The 20,961-nt window shown below is 39.3% G+C and overlaps 1 protein-coding gene across 21 annotated transcripts in view; it reads left to right on the forward strand.

Moving 5' to 3' along the window:
- The first annotated feature begins 4,265 nt into the window (after positions 1-4,265).
- The window catches only part of NRXN1 (neurexin 1), a 671,565-nt gene continuing 654,869 nt past the window's right edge, over positions 4,266-20,961 (forward strand). For all 21 annotated transcript variants that reach the window (XM_088161001.1, XM_088161002.1, XM_088161013.1 and 18 more), the window contains exon 1: positions 4,266-5,019. In XM_088161001.1, coding sequence (XP_088017127.1) covers positions 4,281-5,019 — 739 coding nt within the window. In that variant the 5' untranslated portion in view covers positions 4,266-4,280. The remainder of the gene's footprint in view (positions 5,020-20,961) is intronic.

Below are 20,961 nucleotides of genomic sequence, written 5' to 3' on the forward strand. Positions count from 1 at the left end.
TGCGAGACTTGAGCGATAAAATCAATCTGCTGCATATTCTCCCTGGCGTGAGCTGCCGTGGTGAAACGCGAAGCCGGGGAAGCGATGGGATATCGCAATATTATTGTTATTTATCGGCGGTGGTCTGAAAGAGACGAAGGGCTTGTGCGGGAAGTGCATTGATAATTTGGGACATTTTCTATTGTGTGCCAGAAGAAAGAGGGCACTCGGCTTCTTCGATATGTGTTTGAAACTGTTAAGGTTCCTGCTGATGGTGTGCATTTTTGAAGGGGTAGAACTAATATCATAAGCATATTAAAATAAAGACATCTGCAGACTGGAAGAGGAGCAAAATCGATCATTCCAGCCGCTTTGGAAAGAATTTGATTCTAGAAATTACGTAGAAATGAAAAGATTAATGATGCTGTTAAGTCTGCTTTTGAATTAGAGCGCTTCTCCCTTTGGCTGCAGCAAGGTTGTTTTTCAGGTCCTTTTATTTCATCCGGTAATTTGTGAACTCTGGTCTTCCCCGCACCCGGAGACAATGCTCTGTATTTCATACAATAAGGATTCTGCCAAGGATTGTGCATGCCAACCGACCTGGCATTTATTAAGGATTTATTGACCTATGGGTGTCTCTCTCTCTCTTTTTCTAATTTGAAAAGGCTCAATCGGGGCACCTGTGACTAAATCATAATTTTTGAAGAATAAAAAATGGTTGTAAAGGGGTGGGGGAAGCATACGAATTCACTGGGGAGGCTCCGAATGCAATAGCTACATTTGTATTGGTTTGTGCATATTTCTCGCTACATATGTGTGTGTTCATGGATACATTGCTGGGAGGGATGCCTGGTATTTAAGAGCCATTTGAGATAGATAGATACATAGATATATATTAATAAATTGTCCTATTCCGAGAATGAAAGTGTCCCTCTGCTTTGGAAATGACTAGACAAGACTGTGCTGTATATTGGCAATGTGTGAATTATATCGGCAGTAATAAATAAGCAATTGTTTGTTGGGCTATTTTTTCCTTGGGTCTTTCTCCTTTCTTTTACAGTCTTTCCACCTCTCAGTCTTATTGTATTTCCTTTATTTCCTTTTTTTTTTTTTCTTTTTAAATTTCCTTTTCTTTTTTTCTTTTTCTTTCTTCTTCTTTTCCCTATCTCTTCCCCTCTCTTGCTGCTGCTGTGTGTGTGTGTGAGTGAGGGGGCAGGCAGGCGCTGCAGCCAGCGGCAGGCAGCGGGCAGGGATGCTCTCGAGGTGGGATCCCCGCGCGGCGGCTCTCCGCGGACACCTGTAGGGATCGCTCTGGCACGCACGGCGGCCGCGCACACACTCGCACACACTCACAGGCACTCACACCGCGTCCTTGCCTGGCTCCCCCCACCCTCCTCCCCACCCCTGGTAGGCACCACGGGCTCCTGGCAGCCTCCCGCTCCTGCGCCCCTCGCACAGAGGCGCAAATCCCTTCCCTTCCTTCGCCCCGCTCCTCCCGCAGCCGCCCCCTTCCCCGCCGCGCCTCCCGCATTCCCTGCCCACCGCTCCTTTCCCCGAGGGCCAGCCCAGCCCCAACCGCTGCCCCCAAACCCCCGTGAGCACATACTCACATACACACACACACACCGCGCCCCTTCCTCACGCACCCCGTCTCCACAAACCTCCCCCTTCCCCCACTCATCACCCCAGGCCCCCCTCACACACAGCTCTCCTCACTCCCTCTATGTCATTGTCCCCGGGCACGCACGCCGTGTCTCAAACCGCCAGCCGGCACCCGGCTCCCCGCACCCCCCACGCACCCCAAATCCGCTCCATCACCACCTCCTTCCCCGCGGCCGCCCGCACGTCCCCCCCAGCCCTCGGCGCACCGCCCGGGCTCCCACTGGAGCGCAGCCCCACGGCGGCGCAGGGGCAGCGGGCGCCGCCGCCCCGTCGGGCCGCGCAGGGCGGAGCTGTTCCGGGTGCTGAAGCAGGAGCGGCCGCTCGGCGCGGCGCCGCAAGCCACGGCGCCTCAGCCCGCGGCCACCGCCGCGCCCGGGAGGGCCCTTTGGGGAGCGGGGCTGCGGGGGCTCCCGCTGCGGGCCCTCCCGGGAGCTGCTGGAAAATCCCTCGGCTGGTAGCGGCTTTGCCAGAGGTGGCTCCTGCCAGGGGGCAGGGAGGGCGTGGAGGAAACCTGGGGTCTGCCTGCTGCTGGTGGGCACACCTGGCCTCTGCTCGCGAAGTTTGGGGGTGCTCCTCCACTCTCTTTTGCTGCTCTTGCCCACCTCACGTGTGGCAAATAATAAAAATAATCGTGTTGACATTTAGAGGAATGAAATTAAATATAGAGAGAGTAGGAGGTGACTTAGCAGCTCTGAACGTGTCAGGTGCAGGCAGCTGAGGTGTGTGCCTGTTTTTAAAACGTTTCTCCCTGGCAGGGTCATCTCTGCCCCCTCTTCCCACACACGCATGCACATGCTCACACACACACACCCCCCAGCCCAGAAGAGGGCTTGGCAGCAGCTCTGGCCGAGCTATTGTGTCTGCCTAAGTGCTGCTGGCCAAGAAATGTAAGGGAGGGGAAAGGATGAGTGAGGGAGGTGTTGGAGATCCTCTCCTCCATCAGGAGAGGTCTGCTAATATACAGCTTCCAGAAAAGATACAGCAGCTCTGGAGGAGAAAAACAGCGTCTCTGCTGAAACGTTTTGGACGTAGAGACCTCTTCAGAGGATAAGGGTGAATTGTGGCATATATAAAATTTTGAAAACAGAGGGGAGTTGTTCTCTCCTTGTTCTCTTAAGTAAGGGCAGCTGAGTAAATATACATAAAATACTGCAACCCATTTCAGAAGTCTAGCACCTGGGATTAGCTGATCTGCATTATGAATAATGTCAACATCAGAGCTGGCTTGAATTGGATTTTCCCTGTCATAGCAGAAAATACCAGCCCCAGAAGAAACCAGGTGGCAGAGAAAAAAAAAGTGGTTTGAGATTTTCAAAAAGCCTTCTAAGAAACTATTGCAATTCTTCCTCACCCCAGGAAAAATAAACCAGTAGGTGTGCCATGCATGGTGAATCTTTTCAGTTCCTGCTCGGAGCTCTGGACACTTTATTATTTTGACCTGTATTAGAAACAACCACAACTGGGCTTGGTAGCCTCGTCTGTATGACTAGGACCCTGTAGCTTCACAGGTGATGGTGTTTTCACAAATAAAATTAAATAAATTGCAGAATAAACACCATCTTTTCTGTTTAACATTGTTCTTGCAGTAATAAAATGCATTACTGAAATATTTGAAAGTTTTGGAAAGGTAAGTAGTTTACATTTAGATTATACCATAAAAATGTAATCTTGTATAAACATGTATGTTAAGATTTGTGTTTAGCACTGCAACCTATTACAATTTCTCAGTAATTCCAAAATTACAGCAGCATTTTCCTAATGTCCAACACCAGTCGAAATGAAAAAAATAATCACAAACATTCGCTATTGATCAACTTTGTGATTCAACATGGTATTAGTTGTCATTTCTTATTATTCTGTTTCAATTCCTTGCAGATTAGAATCAAAAAACAATAGAGGAAAATCACCTCCCTGGATCTTGGCCTTGGCCTTTTTCAAGCAAAAAGAAGAGGAGCTGCCAGACTTTGCATATCAATTGGCCACTCGGCTGTTTCACAGCTTCTGGGTTTCAATCCCGTTGGGATTGAGGCAGCTCAAGAACCACAAGCGATGAGTCCTGTCATCTGCTGACGCTGCTCTAGCACCATGGCAAACAGGCTGTGATATGACAAGAGGATCCATCCTAGGGAGGCAGCATTGGGATCCATAATTGGCTTCCTGGGAAACTACAGCTGGTGGAGAGGATGTAAAAGGAGGTGCGCATGTGCCAGGATATTGCTACAGCCTTGCCGAGCTGGTGGATCCACTTGGAGGAGAGTTTTGCCACTGATCTTGGGTTTTTTCCCGGTTTGGTAATGTTGGCTTTGGGGAAAATTTCTGCTGACTCACCCACCCCTGGACACCTTTTGCGGAGCGTGGCCGGCCAGTGAAGAGATCCAACGGCACCTTACCCCCACTGCGAGTCCCCTCCGGTGGCCCCTGGCACCATCTTGTGCCCAACCCCATCCCGTGGGGCAGCCGCAGCCCCCCGCCCCGGGGAGTCTCCTACAGTGACCCCCGCACCCGGGGCGGGGGTGAGCGTGCCCGAAGCTTCCAGCGTGGCCAGCGCCCGGCAAGATTTTACCCTGTCTGCCTCCGGGGCCCCGGTGCTGCCCCCCGCCAGCCCTGCCGCCCCGCTCGCCCGCCCCAGGCCGCGCAGGATGGGGGCGGTGCTGGTGCGGCGCGGGGGCTGCCTGCTGCTCTGGCTGGCCCTACTGCTGGGCTGCTGGGCTGAGCTGGGCAGCGGGCTGGAGTTCCCGGGTGCGGAGGGCCAGTGGACCCGCTTCCCCAAGTGGAACGCGTGCTGCGAGAGCGAGATGAGCTTCAACATGAAGACACGCAGCTCCAGCGGGCTGGTGCTCTACTTTGATGACGAGGGTTTCTGTGACTTCCTGGAGCTCATCCTCACCCAGGGAGGGCGGCTACAGCTCAGCTTCTCCATCTTCTGCGCCGAGCCTGCCACCCTGCTCTCGGACACGGCGGTCAACGACAACCTCTGGCACGCTGTTGTCATCCGCCGCCAGTTCAAGAACACGACGCTGATCATTGACCGAGCCGAGGCCAAGTGGGTGGAGGTGAAGTCCAAACGGCGGGACATGACTGTCTTCAGCGGCCTCTTCCTAGGAGGGCTCCCGCCGGAGCTGCGGTCGGCGACACTAAAGCTGACGCTCTCCTCCGTCAAGGACCGGGAGCCCTTCAAGGGCTGGATAACAGACGTGCGGGTGAACTACACGCAGGCATCGCCGGTGGAGAGCCAGGAGGTGCGGCTGGATGACGAGCAGAGCCGGCTGTGCGCCAGGGACGACGTCTGCCTCAACGGGGGCGTCTGCTCGGTGCTCAACGACCAGGCCGTCTGCGACTGCTCCCAAACAGGCTTCCGAGGGAAGGACTGCAGTGAAGGTAAGGAGCCATCTCAGCTCGCCCCATTGACCCCCTCCCCATTGCTCTCTGGAGGGGACGGGTCAGAGGCCAGGCCTGCATGAAGTTTCATCTGTATGAGTGGATCTTCCTCCCTTCCCGCCATGTCCCCGGCCCCCCTCTTCCCCACCTTCTCCTCCATGTCTTCCACGTGTCTCTGTGGCCAACCATGGTGCCATCACTCTCCTGTTCTCTGCGAGGCTGGGTGAGAGGAGGAAGAGGATGTTATCTGAGCATCTTCTGGAGGTGGGGTGGGATTTTGGGTTGTTCTGGGTAAAGGAGAGATGAGTGCTGAGTGCCCAAATGGCAGGGGTGGCTGGAACCACGCTCGGTGGGAGCTGAGGGGGGGGGGGTGTGCATGCTTATTGCAAGCAGCTGGTGGTAATTAATTTGGGGAGCAGGGAAAGTGATGCTGGGAAAAATTTAACTGGATTAAGTGCAAAGATGACCTGGGTTTGGTTTTGTAGGGTAGAGGAGACCCAGAGTCCATTTTGTATTTGCCTCTGCTATGTCATTGAAATAAAATTGGTGATTTATTTGTGAATTCCTTAAATTGTGGCCAGGTAGGAAAGGGATTAAACAGAGGATTATGTTTTTACATGAATGTGAATGGTACTGCTTTGCAACATGTTTAGCAATTCATCATGCCAGTTAGACAGGAAGAACGAAGAAGGACAAGGGGGAAGTGCATGCTTCAAGACCACAAAATGACTGAGTAGTTTTACCAAGGAAGAGGGAACCTAGAAAAACAGCAGTTTCTTTAATCTCATCTACAAATAAATCACTGGGTAAAATATGTTCATATTCAGTGCCCATTGTTTTTAGCAAATGGAAAGAATGTGAACGCTTACTTTGCAGATGCATGCAGGACTCTTGTTTTTATTATTTTGTTAGTAAATGTACCATTGCTTGCAGCTCCTTAGACATAGCAATTCCTTACGTTGTGTGCTTAGAGCAGGATGTGAAGGTGTATAAATGAAATAAGAGCAAATGTATCCAGGGAAAATATGATTATCATGTCAAAATTGGAGAGCAAAGACCTAAGTTTAAAATGTAAAAGGTAAATATGAATAAGATATTATCAAGGCCAAATTAAGATCTTTACTTAGTGGCTGCATGGTATTTATGGCTGAATAATTTGCCTTTAGCATTTCTATCAGATTTCACTCATTATAAGAAAGAAAACATCATTTGTGACTGTGTTTTATTATGTAACACCTTCTGTCCTTAGTGTCAATACTCAAAACACAACAGTCATTCTGCATCCTGTTTATCAGCTGTTTATCTCTCATCTGTCATTTGTGAAAAATTTAAACTCTATTACTACACTAAATAATTTTTTACAGGAGCAAATAATTGTTTCACAAAATTAGTCATTTGTACTTTCAATTGCACCCATTCTCAGAAACTGAAAAATGAAATATCTGTTATATTAGGTAAACCATCTCAATTGATTTAATATTTGGGTATCAATTTTTAATATATGACATATACTGCATAATATATAAGTGTGTGTACAATACTGTTTGTTTTAGCATCTCTAAGTTAGGCCCCATTATAAAGAAAAAGAAAATTATGAGGTGCAGCAGCTTTTTTTAAAGCAATAATGTAATTTAAATACTATTAATACTATAATACATTTCTATGCCCTTTACACTAAAACATAGTTTATTTTTTTAAAGTTTTTTTGCACATACTTATGTGAAGAGTTCACACAATTGCATGTAATATCAGTCAGATAAATTATTGCCTTTACATAATAATAGGTTCAGTGGCTATTTTTATGGAACATTTTTATGTTTAGATGGAATGTTAGTGAAATGCATATCTATATATTTATATTTAGTGAAAATCGTATGGAACTTTTAAGAAGATGACACTCAAAATAACATTCAGAATCACCCCCAAATTAAGTTAAAATGCTGACTTCATTTAAGTGCTAGTGGTTTTACAGTTGACATCGGTGGCATCAAGATTCTCCTCAAATGTCCCTTGACTACCGAGAAGCCTTATAAAATATTAGCAAGACTTACAGTTTTAGCAGAAAGTATTCAGATTCTGAATTCATTTGAAACAGGAGGCAGCATTTGCCCTGACAGCAACATAAATGGAACTACATTGCAGTTTATACCTGTTAATTATACCTGAAAAGGTAGCAGTTGGCACTTCCATCAGTCAAGTTTTGATGAAGGGATTAGAAGTTACTCCTATGTGCCAGCAAAGATATTGAACTATTATAAATTATTTAATATTCTAAGAAACAAAAAAGGCAGAAGGACAAGTAAAGCCTTTATACCTGCCAAGAAAGAACTTGGCTTCTGCTCTTTAGATTTAGTAGCCAACATATACATTAAGCTGTTGAGCTTTGATATTTTGTTCCCAGAATGTGTAAATTTCCCATAAGCCTTAGAAAGACATTGCCATTGCTAGAGGATCATCTCAGGCTGCAATTATCTGAAGGGCTCTTTTGAGTTTTTACTCCTACCCTTGTTTTGGTTTTTGTTTGAAAATGGTTTTAAATAGGAAAATCTCCCAATTTTCCATTTTTATCTGAAATTGTAGCCATGTGTCCTAGTTGATACCTATTCTTTAAAGGTGAAAGATAGTAATCAAATTCTATTTTCCTTGAATTTTTTTTAATATATATATATAATCTTTTTTTTGTCTTGGATTTTTTGTTGTTCTATATCTCTGCAGTCTTGTAAAACACAGAGTTCCTCAGTGTAATGAGTGTAGGAATTAGTATCAACAACAGCACAGAAAATATTTTCAAAATTTTCTACCCTGACTTGCACATTTAGGAATTAAAATTAATACATTTAGAGTCAAAGCTTCAAGTCTTAAGATGCCATTTTTAATACAAGTTCAGTTATTTTCAGGAGAAAATCTGGTGGGTTTTTTTCCCAGATTTTCATCTTTGAAAAGCTTATTAACGATCCCTGAAGTAATTGTTTTCTTGTAAGAATGAAGTTCAACCAGGTTGGGTTTAACCCAACCCAGATTGGGTTTTTTGTTTTGTTTTGCTTTTTTAGTTATTTTTGAAAACCCATAGTAATAGAAATTATTTCCAGTAGGCTTAACTGGTTTTATACCTGTTTAAATCAGGAGTAGCTTCATTTAGGTTTTCTGAACTACACCACTGTGAGAACAGTGCAAGCTAGGAAAGAACCAGTCAGTCATTCCTTTTGTTCCAGTAGGATCTAAGTTCTCTTAAATGGGAGCATTGGCATAAATCACAGGAAAAGGACTGGAATTTTGCTGAAGTGTCAAGGATGTGCAGTCCATAGCAAAGTAAAATACGATCTCTCACAGTTCTCTTGTTGATAGGCTCATGAGTAAAAACAGTACAAAAGCCTTCTAAAAGAGAAAGTAAAATCTCTACTTTCTACTGAAGAAGGCAAGGGTATATTATTCCACACAGTAATAATGATTCAGTAGAAGGAAAAATGCACAAAATTATAATGAATTTTATTAGGAATAAGACTTGCATTGAAATAAACCCTGACTGCCATATCAATTTTCTGATAAGTTTTTGACATACATTTCAATTTTCTATTCAGTGATTATTACAATATTTCTGAAATTACTCAAATTCATATGGCTTGGTTGCATGATAAGGAGAGATTTTTATTAAACAGACCAACTCTAAAGTCAGGTTTTTAGTGCATTAAGTCAAGGACCTAGAACATAAGGAGAGTACATGATTCGTATCAGTGAGCCTCCATATTCTTCTTGTAATTTTGCTCGTTAAGATTTCAAAACAAAAAAAGGAAAAAACAAAAAACCATTAAGTTACTAAAATTTAATTCTGACCTTCTGACTTTAGACAAAAAAAAAAAAAAAAAAAAAAAAGAATTTTCCTTTCATCCTAATTTATATAAATATAGCCTTGTCCAGTATCCTGTCTGAGAAAATAAGCAGGTAGCTCTAAAAGGGGGAGTAAAATACGTGTGATGCATCGAGTTGGGGGAAGTTTCTCACTGATGCTGACTCCTTGTCACCCCATGCCCTTCTGCTTTTCTGTATCTCTAATGGCTTGAAAAAGTTGTAGACAAGATCCTTTATCTTCTTAAAATATAGCTTCCCTACTTACCTCATTATTAGCATCTATACAGATAATTGCTCTGTGAATACAAACTATTCCTGCTCATAACATGTTGTATTTTGGCTGTTCCACTGAATTTCTGGTTTGTGAGAAAAATGAGCACTGTTCAGGCAGCTGTTCACTGTAAGAGATGCTCTTCCTTGTCAGATATTCAGAGGTTGATGCCAGCCACGGTTTGAACTATGAAAGTGATTTTTGAGGAAGTCAGTTCCAGATGTCTCTGCCTAGCCAGTACTTAGATTTGTTTGTTTGGGTTCTGAATATACTACATCAGTCTTTGTGTTCCCTTTTGCATGTTAACTCTTTTTAAAGCCATCCAATATTTATACCTCTTTGAAATTTTTTATATTTTAATACATTTTGTTCTCTTTATGCCTTGGAGGAAACATTTGAACTTCTTTTGGCATTAATTATCTGTTGCAAGTTGTGAATTTGAGTGAGATGTTGTTGAACTCATTGTTCTATAATCAATCTTAACAGAGTAGTCACCATGGTCTTTATCCCTCTTGAATCCTAGCTGAATGTACTTTGGACTAGTACATACTGTGAACAAAACTTGCCTTTTTGATTTTGATTAGATTTGATTCATTTAATTTTGATTACATTTTGAATTTAATAAAGATTTCAGAGTCTTTATTACATGATCTGTATGTCTTCTGCATGCTAAATTTCTTGTCAGTGCCAGTGGCCACTGGAGTGATGTTGGTTTAGAAGAAGAGCTAGAAATGTACCAGAGATTGTACTGAAGTTCTGTAAATGTACAAATTACGTCAATAATTTAATAATCATTATTTCACTTTAATATTTATTTAATATTTTTAATTGGTGACTTTGTTGTCAGAGTAGAATCTTGAGAGCAGATAGGCAAGTAGAAAAATGTTCAGAAGTGTTACATCTGTTACATTTACATTTAGTCATATGAAAACCCATTCCTTATGTCTGTTTAAAGCACAATTTTGCGTAGTTTTTCTAATGAAATCTGATACAGTATTTTGTTTGCCAGAATTCAGCATGATAGGATATTGATTTCAATATGCACCTCATATAAAATCACAGGAATTTAAATACTGTTTCACTGGTAATTAGGAGTTGGCAGTCTGTTTTATATTATCTTCCAAGGAGGTTTCTTGTTGAATATTACTAATCCTTTCAAAATGCTATATTGAAATACTTATAGCCTGGATCTTGGTACTGCAGGTAATCAATATTTTAAATAGTGAGGTTGTTGTTTCCCTTTGGGGCCTAGTTGAGGTGCTGGGTTCTTGTTAAATTAAAGACTATATTGTGAATTATAGCTAATATGGTAGAAGAATTTATATCTAGCACCCTAGGACCTTGTGTCAGATTGGTCATATTCATTAAGAATTTCCAAGTAATATATATTAAAAATTGTCTATGTTTTGATGTAATTGCACTTCAAGGCTTGCAGTCATTTTGGACCACATGTACTAGCTGCCAGCTACGGATCTGTGGGATTTTGCCCCATCATTATTACTGACCTGATGGACAGGTGTGGGGAAACAGGCTGGCAATTAGAAACGAGTTCCTAATAGAAATAGCTTTATGTATAGGCTAGCATTAACATATGCAGCTTGGAGGGTTCATGCTTCTTTCAATAAACACATTACTTGGTAACTTAAAAGAGAAAGCTTCATCCATCTGTCTTGGTGAATTTAATATGATGTTTTATCTACCAGAAAGCTTGGTGTTCCTTTCAGAAAACATGAAACCATACCAGTTTCTGGAAAAATGCTCTGTCCAGTTTGTTGTGCTGTAGTTGAAACTTATGTACCTTCATAAACACATGATTTTCCAGAATACTGAAGGGCATTCTGAGGTGTTGAATATCTTTGTGAACCTGAGGACTAAATTGCAGAAACTAAATATATTTCTTTTAGGGAATGATTGTTAGGATGTAACTGACATACCTTTAATTGTGTTGTTACATATAGAATTGGCTAGCAAAGGACAAATAATACATTGCTGACTTTACCTTTATTTAGTTTTATCGTGAGCTGGGATCATAATTTAATCTTTTACAAAAAATGTGCACTTTCTTGAATGACAGTTTCTCCTTCTGTACTGTGGTGATGGTATCTGAGTGTATCACAAGCACTTCACCAGCCTGAATTATATTGTCATGTATACAGAACTCAATTTTTCAGTCAGGTGCTCTTCTGCCAAGCTAAAAAGTAGTTGTATGTGGTGAATTCATGCAAACGTGTGGCCGTTCTCCTGGATCTTGGAATAGAACCAGTATGATCCATGAGTGCTTCAATGAACAAAATATCTGCAGTAACTTATTAAGTAATGAAGTAGGAAAACTCACACGGTTTTGATAGGACATTGCTTTCTCAGTGACCCTGGTCAGTTCACACCACTTTTTCAGTTTGCCTTCTAATCTGTAAAGTTTGGTAGGATCTTTTTCCTGGTCATCAGATATTTGAAAGATCAGAATTTCTATTAGGGATTTAAGAGAGGAAGTCAAGACCTGAAGCTCCCTTTAGTATTGTGCAACTACTTTATTCTACAGAACTGATAACTGTTAGTTGGCTTTGAAGTTGCAGGCCTTCCTACTGCCTCTCCATAGATGAGTGTTCAGAATAGTGAGTTTTTTCTTGCTTTTTTTGTCTGCCATTGTTCTGACTAGATACTGGAAATGATGTAGCTTGTCACCCACCAGCCACTTCTCCTTTGACAATTCGGCTCTTCTGATAGAACAATTCTCTTCACAACAGTTCTCATCCTTTGCAACATTACACCTGTATAAAGGACATCCTTATTACTGTAGGATCCTTATTACTGTAGAAGGATCTAGGATTTAATGTCTAAGGAGAGTGAAGAACTCTTGCTCCTAGTCAACGACCACATAAATTTTTAGTTTCATTCTCCTCCGTTTTCAATGAAAAATCTGAGGGTGAAAGTGAGAGGTGGCCTCAGTTATGTCTTGTTTGAGCTTGTCAAGAAATGAGGCAGAGGTAGCTGGCAGCTGTCTGCAAGAACAGGATTCTGTGATGAGATCTTAGATTTTTTTAATGCTATGGAGTGTATTAGGAATCTACAGTTACTTCGTTATGTCCTAATAAGCAGCAGATTTGGCACCTTTTAGATGTCTGGGAAAAAAGTCTTCTGTTTTCATTTTCCACTGGAGCCAATTTGAAGTCCCATTGACTCAAGTTTGGAATTAGGGTAAACCTAATAACCTGCCAATTCTGAACTTATTATTCAAGTAGGAATATGAAAACAGAGAGAACTAGGACAAATTAAATAACCTGCTGATTCTGCCTGTAGTATTCATCTGGGAATGTCTATTGAGAAAATGCTTTTCATAAATTCTGATATTTATTACTATGATCATCATCACTATAATTATTCATTAATTTAATATATGTCTTATGAACCACGCTGGAAGAGTGAAGTTATATGAATAATTTTGTCTTGCATTTAAGACTCTCTCTGATTTGAGGGAAAACGAAGTTTCCCAAACAAGTGGATGGTGCATTCACTGGAATCACATGCAGTTGCTGCCACTACAAACTGTGAAACAGTGGATTTTATCTGTGGAAGTGTTACATCCCAACAATGCTACACAGGCATGCAAGTCATAGATTCCTTTCAGACTGTGCTACATTGCACAGGGTCTTGAAATGAGAACACTTGACTTTCTGATTTTGTCTAGAGGAAGGGCTTTGCATTGCTTAAAGGCAGAGAAACTTGATTGATTCTTCCCACAGTGCTGTCTTTTGTAATTAACTGAATGTGTACAGCCATTAAGGAGGTCACTGGCATTACCCTATGCACCTGGAGATGTATATCACAGTTCCAAAGTTTCTGAATTACATCCTAATTTCTGATGCAGAATGACCTTCTTGTTCACCTTCTTTCTCTTCTGTGCTTTTTAGATTTAACAAAAAGCATTTTGAAATGACATTTTTGTCAAAGGAGGTATTTCAATTAAGAAAAGATTCCTTGAGAAAGATTGCATGTATGTAATATAAATTATATGTACTTTCTTTTGAATAAGTGTACAGAAAATCACAAAATTAGTGACTTTAAATGGAGTGAAGATCTGTATCGTAATTCTGTCATTTTCTGTAGAAGCTTATCCTGATTCTTCTTTGTTTCCAAAGGTGACAACGGGAATCTTCACACATATATCAGCGTTTGTATAATGGATGTCTAGGGCACAGTCACAATGAATAGCTGTAGAATGAATTACAGTCTTGTAATGTAAAGATTATGTTCATTGTTAATAAAAATGGGAGAATAGGGCCTTAATTCTAGAGAAAAAAGTGCTCTTCAGCCTTAAAGATGTTATCTTTCCTGATTCTGAATCATGCAAGTGTGATAAAAGTGATATAAAAAATATTTGATTCTACTGGTTGTTGCACAGCAACAGCCTTACATTTTACATTTGAAAAATTATTTGTACATTTTACATTTGTAAAACCATATTCTTGACTTAGAAGGTCCAGGGACAGGAGTCAGAGAGGCAGGTGAGACACAGCAGCTCCTCCCAGATTGCACACACTGCTGTGTTTAAGCACAGAGATCTTCAGGTGATCCTCAGTGATCTCAGTCTACTAGGGTGGACATCCTCCCTTAGAAAAGCAGTGGAGTTTCTACAGGAAGTTTCCAGGAATCTTGGTTCTGACAGAGTGATTATAAGGGTTGTGCATTTTGAATTTGCTTTTTTCTCCATTTTTCCTCATCAAAGGAAAGACAGGTGAAAATGGAATTTAGTAACTCATAGCTGTAAGTCACTTAATTCTTAAGACTATTGTGGGATGATATAGGAAAGATTTGTAAACGATTTTTTTAAGAACAGATCAAAGCCCTTCTTCCATATCCTTCTCAGATGAATGTTGCTCAACTTCTCAGGAACTGATTCTGTGTGATTTTTTTTTCCTGTGATATTCAGAAAAATAATTTCTGAAACATTATCACAATGAAAAGAACCTGGAAGGGTTTTTTTTTGAACCTATAGTTTTTCAGAGATAAATTACGGACTATCATTCAACATCAACAAAAGATTTGTCTGGTTTAGTTAAACATTTACTGAAGAATTTTGAATATAAATCTCACATTCTTACATAAAACATTCCTGACTTAAGTGTTATGAGGAAAACATCAGCATTTTCCCAGTAGTTCACCAGAAGAAAATATATTCAAATCATGTTTTCTTTGTTGGCCCAAATCTGCACTGCTTTTCTGTGAACAATGTATCTGTTGTGGTAGTTTCCAGGAATTTATTTGGGGTATTTTTGTCACTGTTCTTGGTCCAAAGTACTTGAAGGAGCAGCTAGGATTGAAGTTAGCCTTGAACTTGTTCTTTTTTTTCTTCTCTGCAGCAGTTAAACAACTGAGTCTGGAATTACAGGAAGTTGTGCACTAATAATTAACAGTACAGCGCAGGTTTTGTTTTTGTTTCCCACATTACAAATATCAAAACTCAAAATGTAACAAATAATGCATCAGGTTTGAAGTTCTGAGAGAACTGTTTCGTATTCAAGTTTTTATAACAAAGAAAATTCCTATGACAGAAAAAACGCTCAAGTGATAGAGGTTTTGACCTTGTATTCTTGCAAATCCCCTGACAACCAGAATTCATGTTGGTATCCAGAGGTTTTACCTAAGGTCTTAGCATTGGCTGGATCCTATTCTCGCTTTTTAAGTATCATTTGGATCTTTAAATAAGTAAAGTCTTTCTTGTACATTATAAATACCTACACCATCCAAGTTTGCTATTCAGGCTCATATTACCATTGTGATACCATGAGTCATGCCGGTGGATTTTGTAAATCTTAAACCATGAAAGCATACACAGTGATGCAAGGGAAAAAATTTCCTTAAACACTTAGAGATGGTGTATCTATTGTGATACAGGTACATCAAATTCAAAAGCATGCCTCTAAGATCTCAGAAATATTTAGTTATTCTGATTTTGCACTTTAATTTGGGCTCATTGCTGCCTGCATAGCCTAAATATATAAAGTGAGATGGGTATAGGTTTTGATGACACTCTGCTTTGCTCTTCCATAGCTTCCTCATCAGAAATCTGAAAAACAGTACAGGAGTATGTCTTGGAAACTTGTCCTTGCCCTGAGGACTTAGTGACTTAAACTAAGCTTTCAGTCATTAGAGAATCCAGAAAGAGATACTAAGGAAGTTGATTACCCAAAGGAATTGGAAGAGAAAAATGTTCTTAGAAATCGTATATGTTGTTCCTGCAATATTTCTAAAATATTTTGCTTTTGTAATTTTTCACATTCAGTAGTAGATCTGTCAATTGATGGAATACAATGATTTATTGAAGTACTCCGTTTTTGTCTGTGTTGATCAGGATTGATGTCTCTTGAAACTGAGATATTAAGCCATTGTAAACTAAAATTCAGAATCAGGTCCTCTGACTAGGGAAAAAAAATCTTTCAACTGTATTAATATTAAAACACCCCAAAATGTCAAGAAATAAACACACTTAATCTTGCCCACTACTATGTAATTTTACTTTGCAATCTTTGTAGAAGTTCCCTTTTCCATTCAGATGTATAGAAGCATCCCGCCAGCACAAAAATGACTGGTGGGAAGCTTTGCCTGCTTGTCTCTCACACCTGCAGGTTGCAATAACTACATTTTCCACTCTTCAATTTCTCTCTCTTGTAGAGGCTTGGTAAGAACTTGCAATGCCATTTTCCCTTACAAAATTATGAATTAATATTTTAACCCCACTCTGACCCCCATTGATCAGATGACCTTTGTGTATTAAAATGCTTGTCCTTTGAATATAGACTGTCTAGTATTTTTGTCATCTACGCATTTGAATAAATTTTTGCACTCCTTTGGTTACTTTTAGACATACGTTCAGTGCACAGGCTGTTAAAGCACAGCTCAGTATGGACAGTTTGCATCTTCTCCAATCAGCTAAGTCCTTTAGTGTCAATCTAACAGATAGGAACGTACTGCACTCAAAATTTGTACTCGGAGAATTTTATAAAATAAAGCACTAAAGCATTCAAAAGGTACGAACTGTCAGGACAAAATATGCACTTTTAATTTCATCTGTTTCTGGGTGTGTACATATATATATATATATATATATATATATGTGATCATATACCACTTTATCATTGAGCTTTCTACCTCCTTCAGTGCATAGCCTGGATAATAAGTTCTTCAATATTTTGCTTTCTACTTGTAGTCCTGAACCTTATTCATTGTCCATATTAAAATAATTTCTCTGAAGAGAAATCAGTAATATTTCCCGGGCTTTTCTAAGGTTTTCATAGCTACAACACCTTTGTAAATATTGAAAATTGCACAAGGCCCATGTAAGATGACAGATGCTCGCATTCATAGTGACAAACTGAGGCAAGAGAGACTGCAGGTAAAAACATTCCCTGACTGCCCATCTGCAGTTTTTCTGAGTACTTCACAGATAACACCACACACTCTAAGCCTCCACTAACCCTTCAAAGTATAGTTTAGCTTGCTGTGTGTTCTGGGATATCCATCACAGTACTCTCTCCAAACAAATATTTGGAGCAGCATTAGGAGTGACCACCCAGAAAAAGCTTATCTTTAAAAACTTGAGCAAAATCATGTTGGATTTTTAGGAGAGAAGGGGATCGAGTATATGTCTTCATTCAGCTCTCCTTGTTCTGAGGTACACCCTACTCCTTTTCAGCGAGGGCAGATGCACTGCTGACTGGCACAGCAGCTTTCTGTGGTACTCAGTCATTACTTCTGGCTAAGAATAGTCCTCTGTGTGCAGATCAAGTGAGGGAAGCTCTGGAGAAGATTACATTAAACTGTGTAATTAAAGGCTATATCTTACCCTATATGAATAAAGTAGATGGATCTCAGTTACGTAAGAAGCCTTATGTCTCAGAGCTGCTATTTTTGACTTTGCAACCTAAAGAATGCTCTTTTAAGATAGTAAAATAGGCAGTGTGTATGAGGTGGTTTTTTTTAAAGTTTTTAAGATTCTTCTCCCACGCAGACATCCCAGCCATTGTGTTTTCTGCACTTGAATGAGGAAGCTGCCTTTCTGCAGGGCCCATTCCAGAGGGGAATTACTGAGGGTCTGACACTTTCCCTGCTCCAAAACTGAGTGGCTTGACCTAGCACAGGTTACATTTTGAACGACAGGGAAGACCTGCCGAGGCTGAAGTTGAATGTCTTTCAGGAGTTTACTGGTAAAACCCAAGACATCTCCATTAATGCTGTGCATACACATTTTAGGAAACATGTGCAATTTGAGCAAATTCTGATTGGTTTTCAAGGGGTTAGCAAAAGGCTTAAACCCAAAAGTCGAGTTACTCCTCACCAAATGGGTTTTATATGTCTGCTTCAAAATAAAACTGAAGTCAAAAGGAATCAGAATGGAAATGAAACTTACTCAGAGTTCCCTTGGGGATATACTACTGCTAACATAAATGTCAGATTTTCAGCTGAGATTTTTTTTTTACTCAATCAAATGCAATTTTTTAAGACTGAAGAAGGAAGACTTCCTTACTCTACTGGGTCACTCTGTTTTCATTAATTACTGTAATCAATGTTCATCTGTAGTAACTGTGTCTTTTAAACAAAAAAATGAAATAAGCCACATGAAGGTCTTACAAAAAATTGTTTCAATGCATTTCAGAACCATTTTTCCAAGGAAATTAGGTTTTTTATAAAATAAAATATAGACAGAATATTTGCATGTCTACCTATCAGTATCACCATTATAAAAATGGCCTAAAATATTTCTTAAACTCTCCCTGTAAAAGTTTTATATAAGGAGTAGTATAGCCATAATAAAATATTCTGTACACAAGAGCCAAAAATACAGTGTTAATCTTTGACGTGACAAGACAATATTTCTGTCCTTATAAGAGCCACATTTATTAATGTTTCAGGACCTTTGAACACACCTTTGGTATTTTTCCTCCTTATTTAGAGATTATTGCTTTCTCTACTTGCAGAACTAGATGCTCTTTCTTTCCCTGTTTGTTAAAAAAACTATAAAGATTAGAAATATTTCTTTTCCTTTTTCCTTTCCCTGATTTATCTTGTATCTGCTATGTAACACAGTGTAGTATTTGCCTGGAAAGAATACAAATAAGAAGCTTTTAGGGCAGGAGGTGAAGACAGAATAAAGTCACAGTCAAATTCCCACTAAATTTCTTTCTTATCACTTAATTCACAGATCGTCCCAATGTATGTGGTTGGATTATTTATATGAATAATTTTATCCTCTTGATCCCTAGTATAATTTAATGTATCTATTACTATGCTGTGGATAACCAGACTTACTTTATTAATACAATATGGCTGTTTACAAGCATATGATTATCTTATATGTTACCTAGTGGTATTTTAATCATCCAGTGACATTTTCAGGAATGTTAAATGTTATTACTCCTGCTGATTTAAATGGGACTGTGTGTGTTAGAATTAACAGAAAAGTGTCTAAAATAAAAAAATTTAATAGAATTAAAAATTGTGGTTTAAGCAGAATCAGATACAAGCTAAACTGCAGAATCATAGATGAACAATGAAAGTATTTATAGTTTTAGAGAAAACTATCCATGTTTTTACATATTATAAATATAATTACTAGTATGTAGTCTGATTAAATTCCTCTTTAGAAATGCCTTTTTAAATGAATAATAAAGACCTTAAGCTCAGATGTCTATATGCATACACATTTTCTTCAAGCTCGATGTATCTGTCATTTACCACCTTTTTGTTGCATTTTCTGTGAAAGAATTCCAGTGCTGTTTCTTTAGGAAAGCTTAAATTCTACAGCAAAATAATACCAGTCAGAAATCCAAGTCCTATGTAACATCCCTAAAGGCTGTTTTTTGCTAAGCAGTGAAGGGAGTATAATTTAATACACTGTGATTTTACTGTCATTTAAAATATGTCCCCAGCTCAGCAGTACTGCTCTGCAAACTTCATTTTTCCCTTTTGAAACACAGAAGATATGTGCCAAGAGTGAAAGAAAAGTTTAGTAAGCTAAGGCGACCATAGGATATGAACAGAAATGTATTGACACTCCATCATCATTAAATCTATTACCTGCACTTCTCAGACTTCTCAGACTTATGTGATTGTTTACTGCATTCATGCACTTCATAAACTGGCTAAAATCTCTGCCCAATTTAATAGATTTATAGAAAGCAATTTGTCCTAAATATGACAAAGACTCTTAAATTAAAAACAACAACAAAAAATTTTGAAATTAAATAATTAGAGGCAATACTTCCCTGATTGACCACAGACATAAGTATTTTATAATTGTTATGTGCCATCTGTGAGTAAGATTAAAAATTAGTATTTTTTCTACCTCTCAGATAAAGGAGAAGTGGGCATGTGACTCTTGCATACATCTCTTTGAATTTCTGTCTTTATAGATGTGATTTATTCCTGCAAGCATTAATTATTATCAGTGTTCTGGCCAGAACAAAAATTATAAGGAATTTATTAGACATATTAGGAAAGCTTTCAGTGATTTTAAAAATACTTTCTCTCTTTTAAAGGAGTTTTCAAAGCATTTGACGTAAAATTTGTCTCTCAATAAGCCTGGTAGCCTCATTATACTGATTCTTAATGAAAATCATGATGTTTTTCAGCTGAGGTTGGGAACTGGACCTCCATTTTCTGTGAGTCTGTAGCATCATTTTTAAATCAAATCTTGGAAAACCTCTTTGTAATGAAATTTTTGTAGCTGTCAAAAATATTTCGGAGAGTTGCTTTCCTTTTCATTCAAAGGAGGTTCCTGAATGTATTAAATTTTCTAACTTTTTCAGCTAAATACCAATATAACTAGGTGTTTTTGACTTTATGCAAAAGACAGCCTGGAAAACTGTTGACAAAATAAAAGACTGACATTATTGTTGAAACAAACGTTTGATGATCAAATAAATGATATCAGGAAAAGAATGTAACAAAAATACCTGAAGTTTTATTAGATATTATAGTAGTAGATCAAGTTTCAGCAAATTATTGGTCCCTAATTTTGTTGTGCACTGCCTGTTTCTAAAGAGAGAACAGAAGTCTCACCATCCTTCTTCCTTCTGTTTAATCGTTTTTGTTTTTTGTTTTTGTTTTGTCTTGATAAGAACTGTATGGTATTTAATATACAACCAGCTGCAAATTCTCTTCCAATACGTTGGGTTCCATCAGAAAATCATTTAAATTGTGATAGTGACCTTTGCTCCCAGGGTTTGCAGTTGGATTTTGTTTCTGCAGAATTGGTTAAAGTTGAGAAAAACTTTTTATGAAACAAACCTTTTCGGCTTTGGACCCAGATATTATTTCTTCTTTCAAAACTGGATCTTTCATAAATGATTACATCAGATGAAGGGTAGTCATCTGGAAGCATAAAATGGGGGGAAAAAAAGAGAGATGAAGAACTGAGAAGTAATTAAGTAGTGGAAATGGGATTTGGAATTGCTATTTTATTTTCACTATTCTATTACAAGTTCTTTATATATCTCAAGTATTTCATCTCCCTCAGTTTTTCATCCCTAAAATAAGGTTAATAATATTCACTGTCTCCTCTACCATTCCCTTTCTTTTTTGTTTAGTGATGTCTGATATTTAAGAACAAATATCGTTATATTTTTACCAATACCTGCTGCAAGAGAAGTGGATCCTACTTATGGTTTTAGATGTCACCTCTTATGCACAATATTAAGCTGTAGTTGAGGTAACAACTTTGGAGGAAAAGTTATGGACAAATTATCGTAATGTAGGATATTCCAGATTGCTTTAGGGGCAATTAATTCCTGATGTATTCGTACATATTCTTTATAAACAAACGTTCTTCT

The sequence above is a fragment of the Sturnus vulgaris genome, chromosome 3 (assembly GCF_052056855.1).
Source record: "Sturnus vulgaris isolate bStuVul1 chromosome 3, bStuVul1.hap1, whole genome shotgun sequence".
In the NCBI taxonomy this organism is placed as follows: domain Eukaryota; kingdom Metazoa; phylum Chordata; class Aves; order Passeriformes; family Sturnidae; genus Sturnus; species Sturnus vulgaris.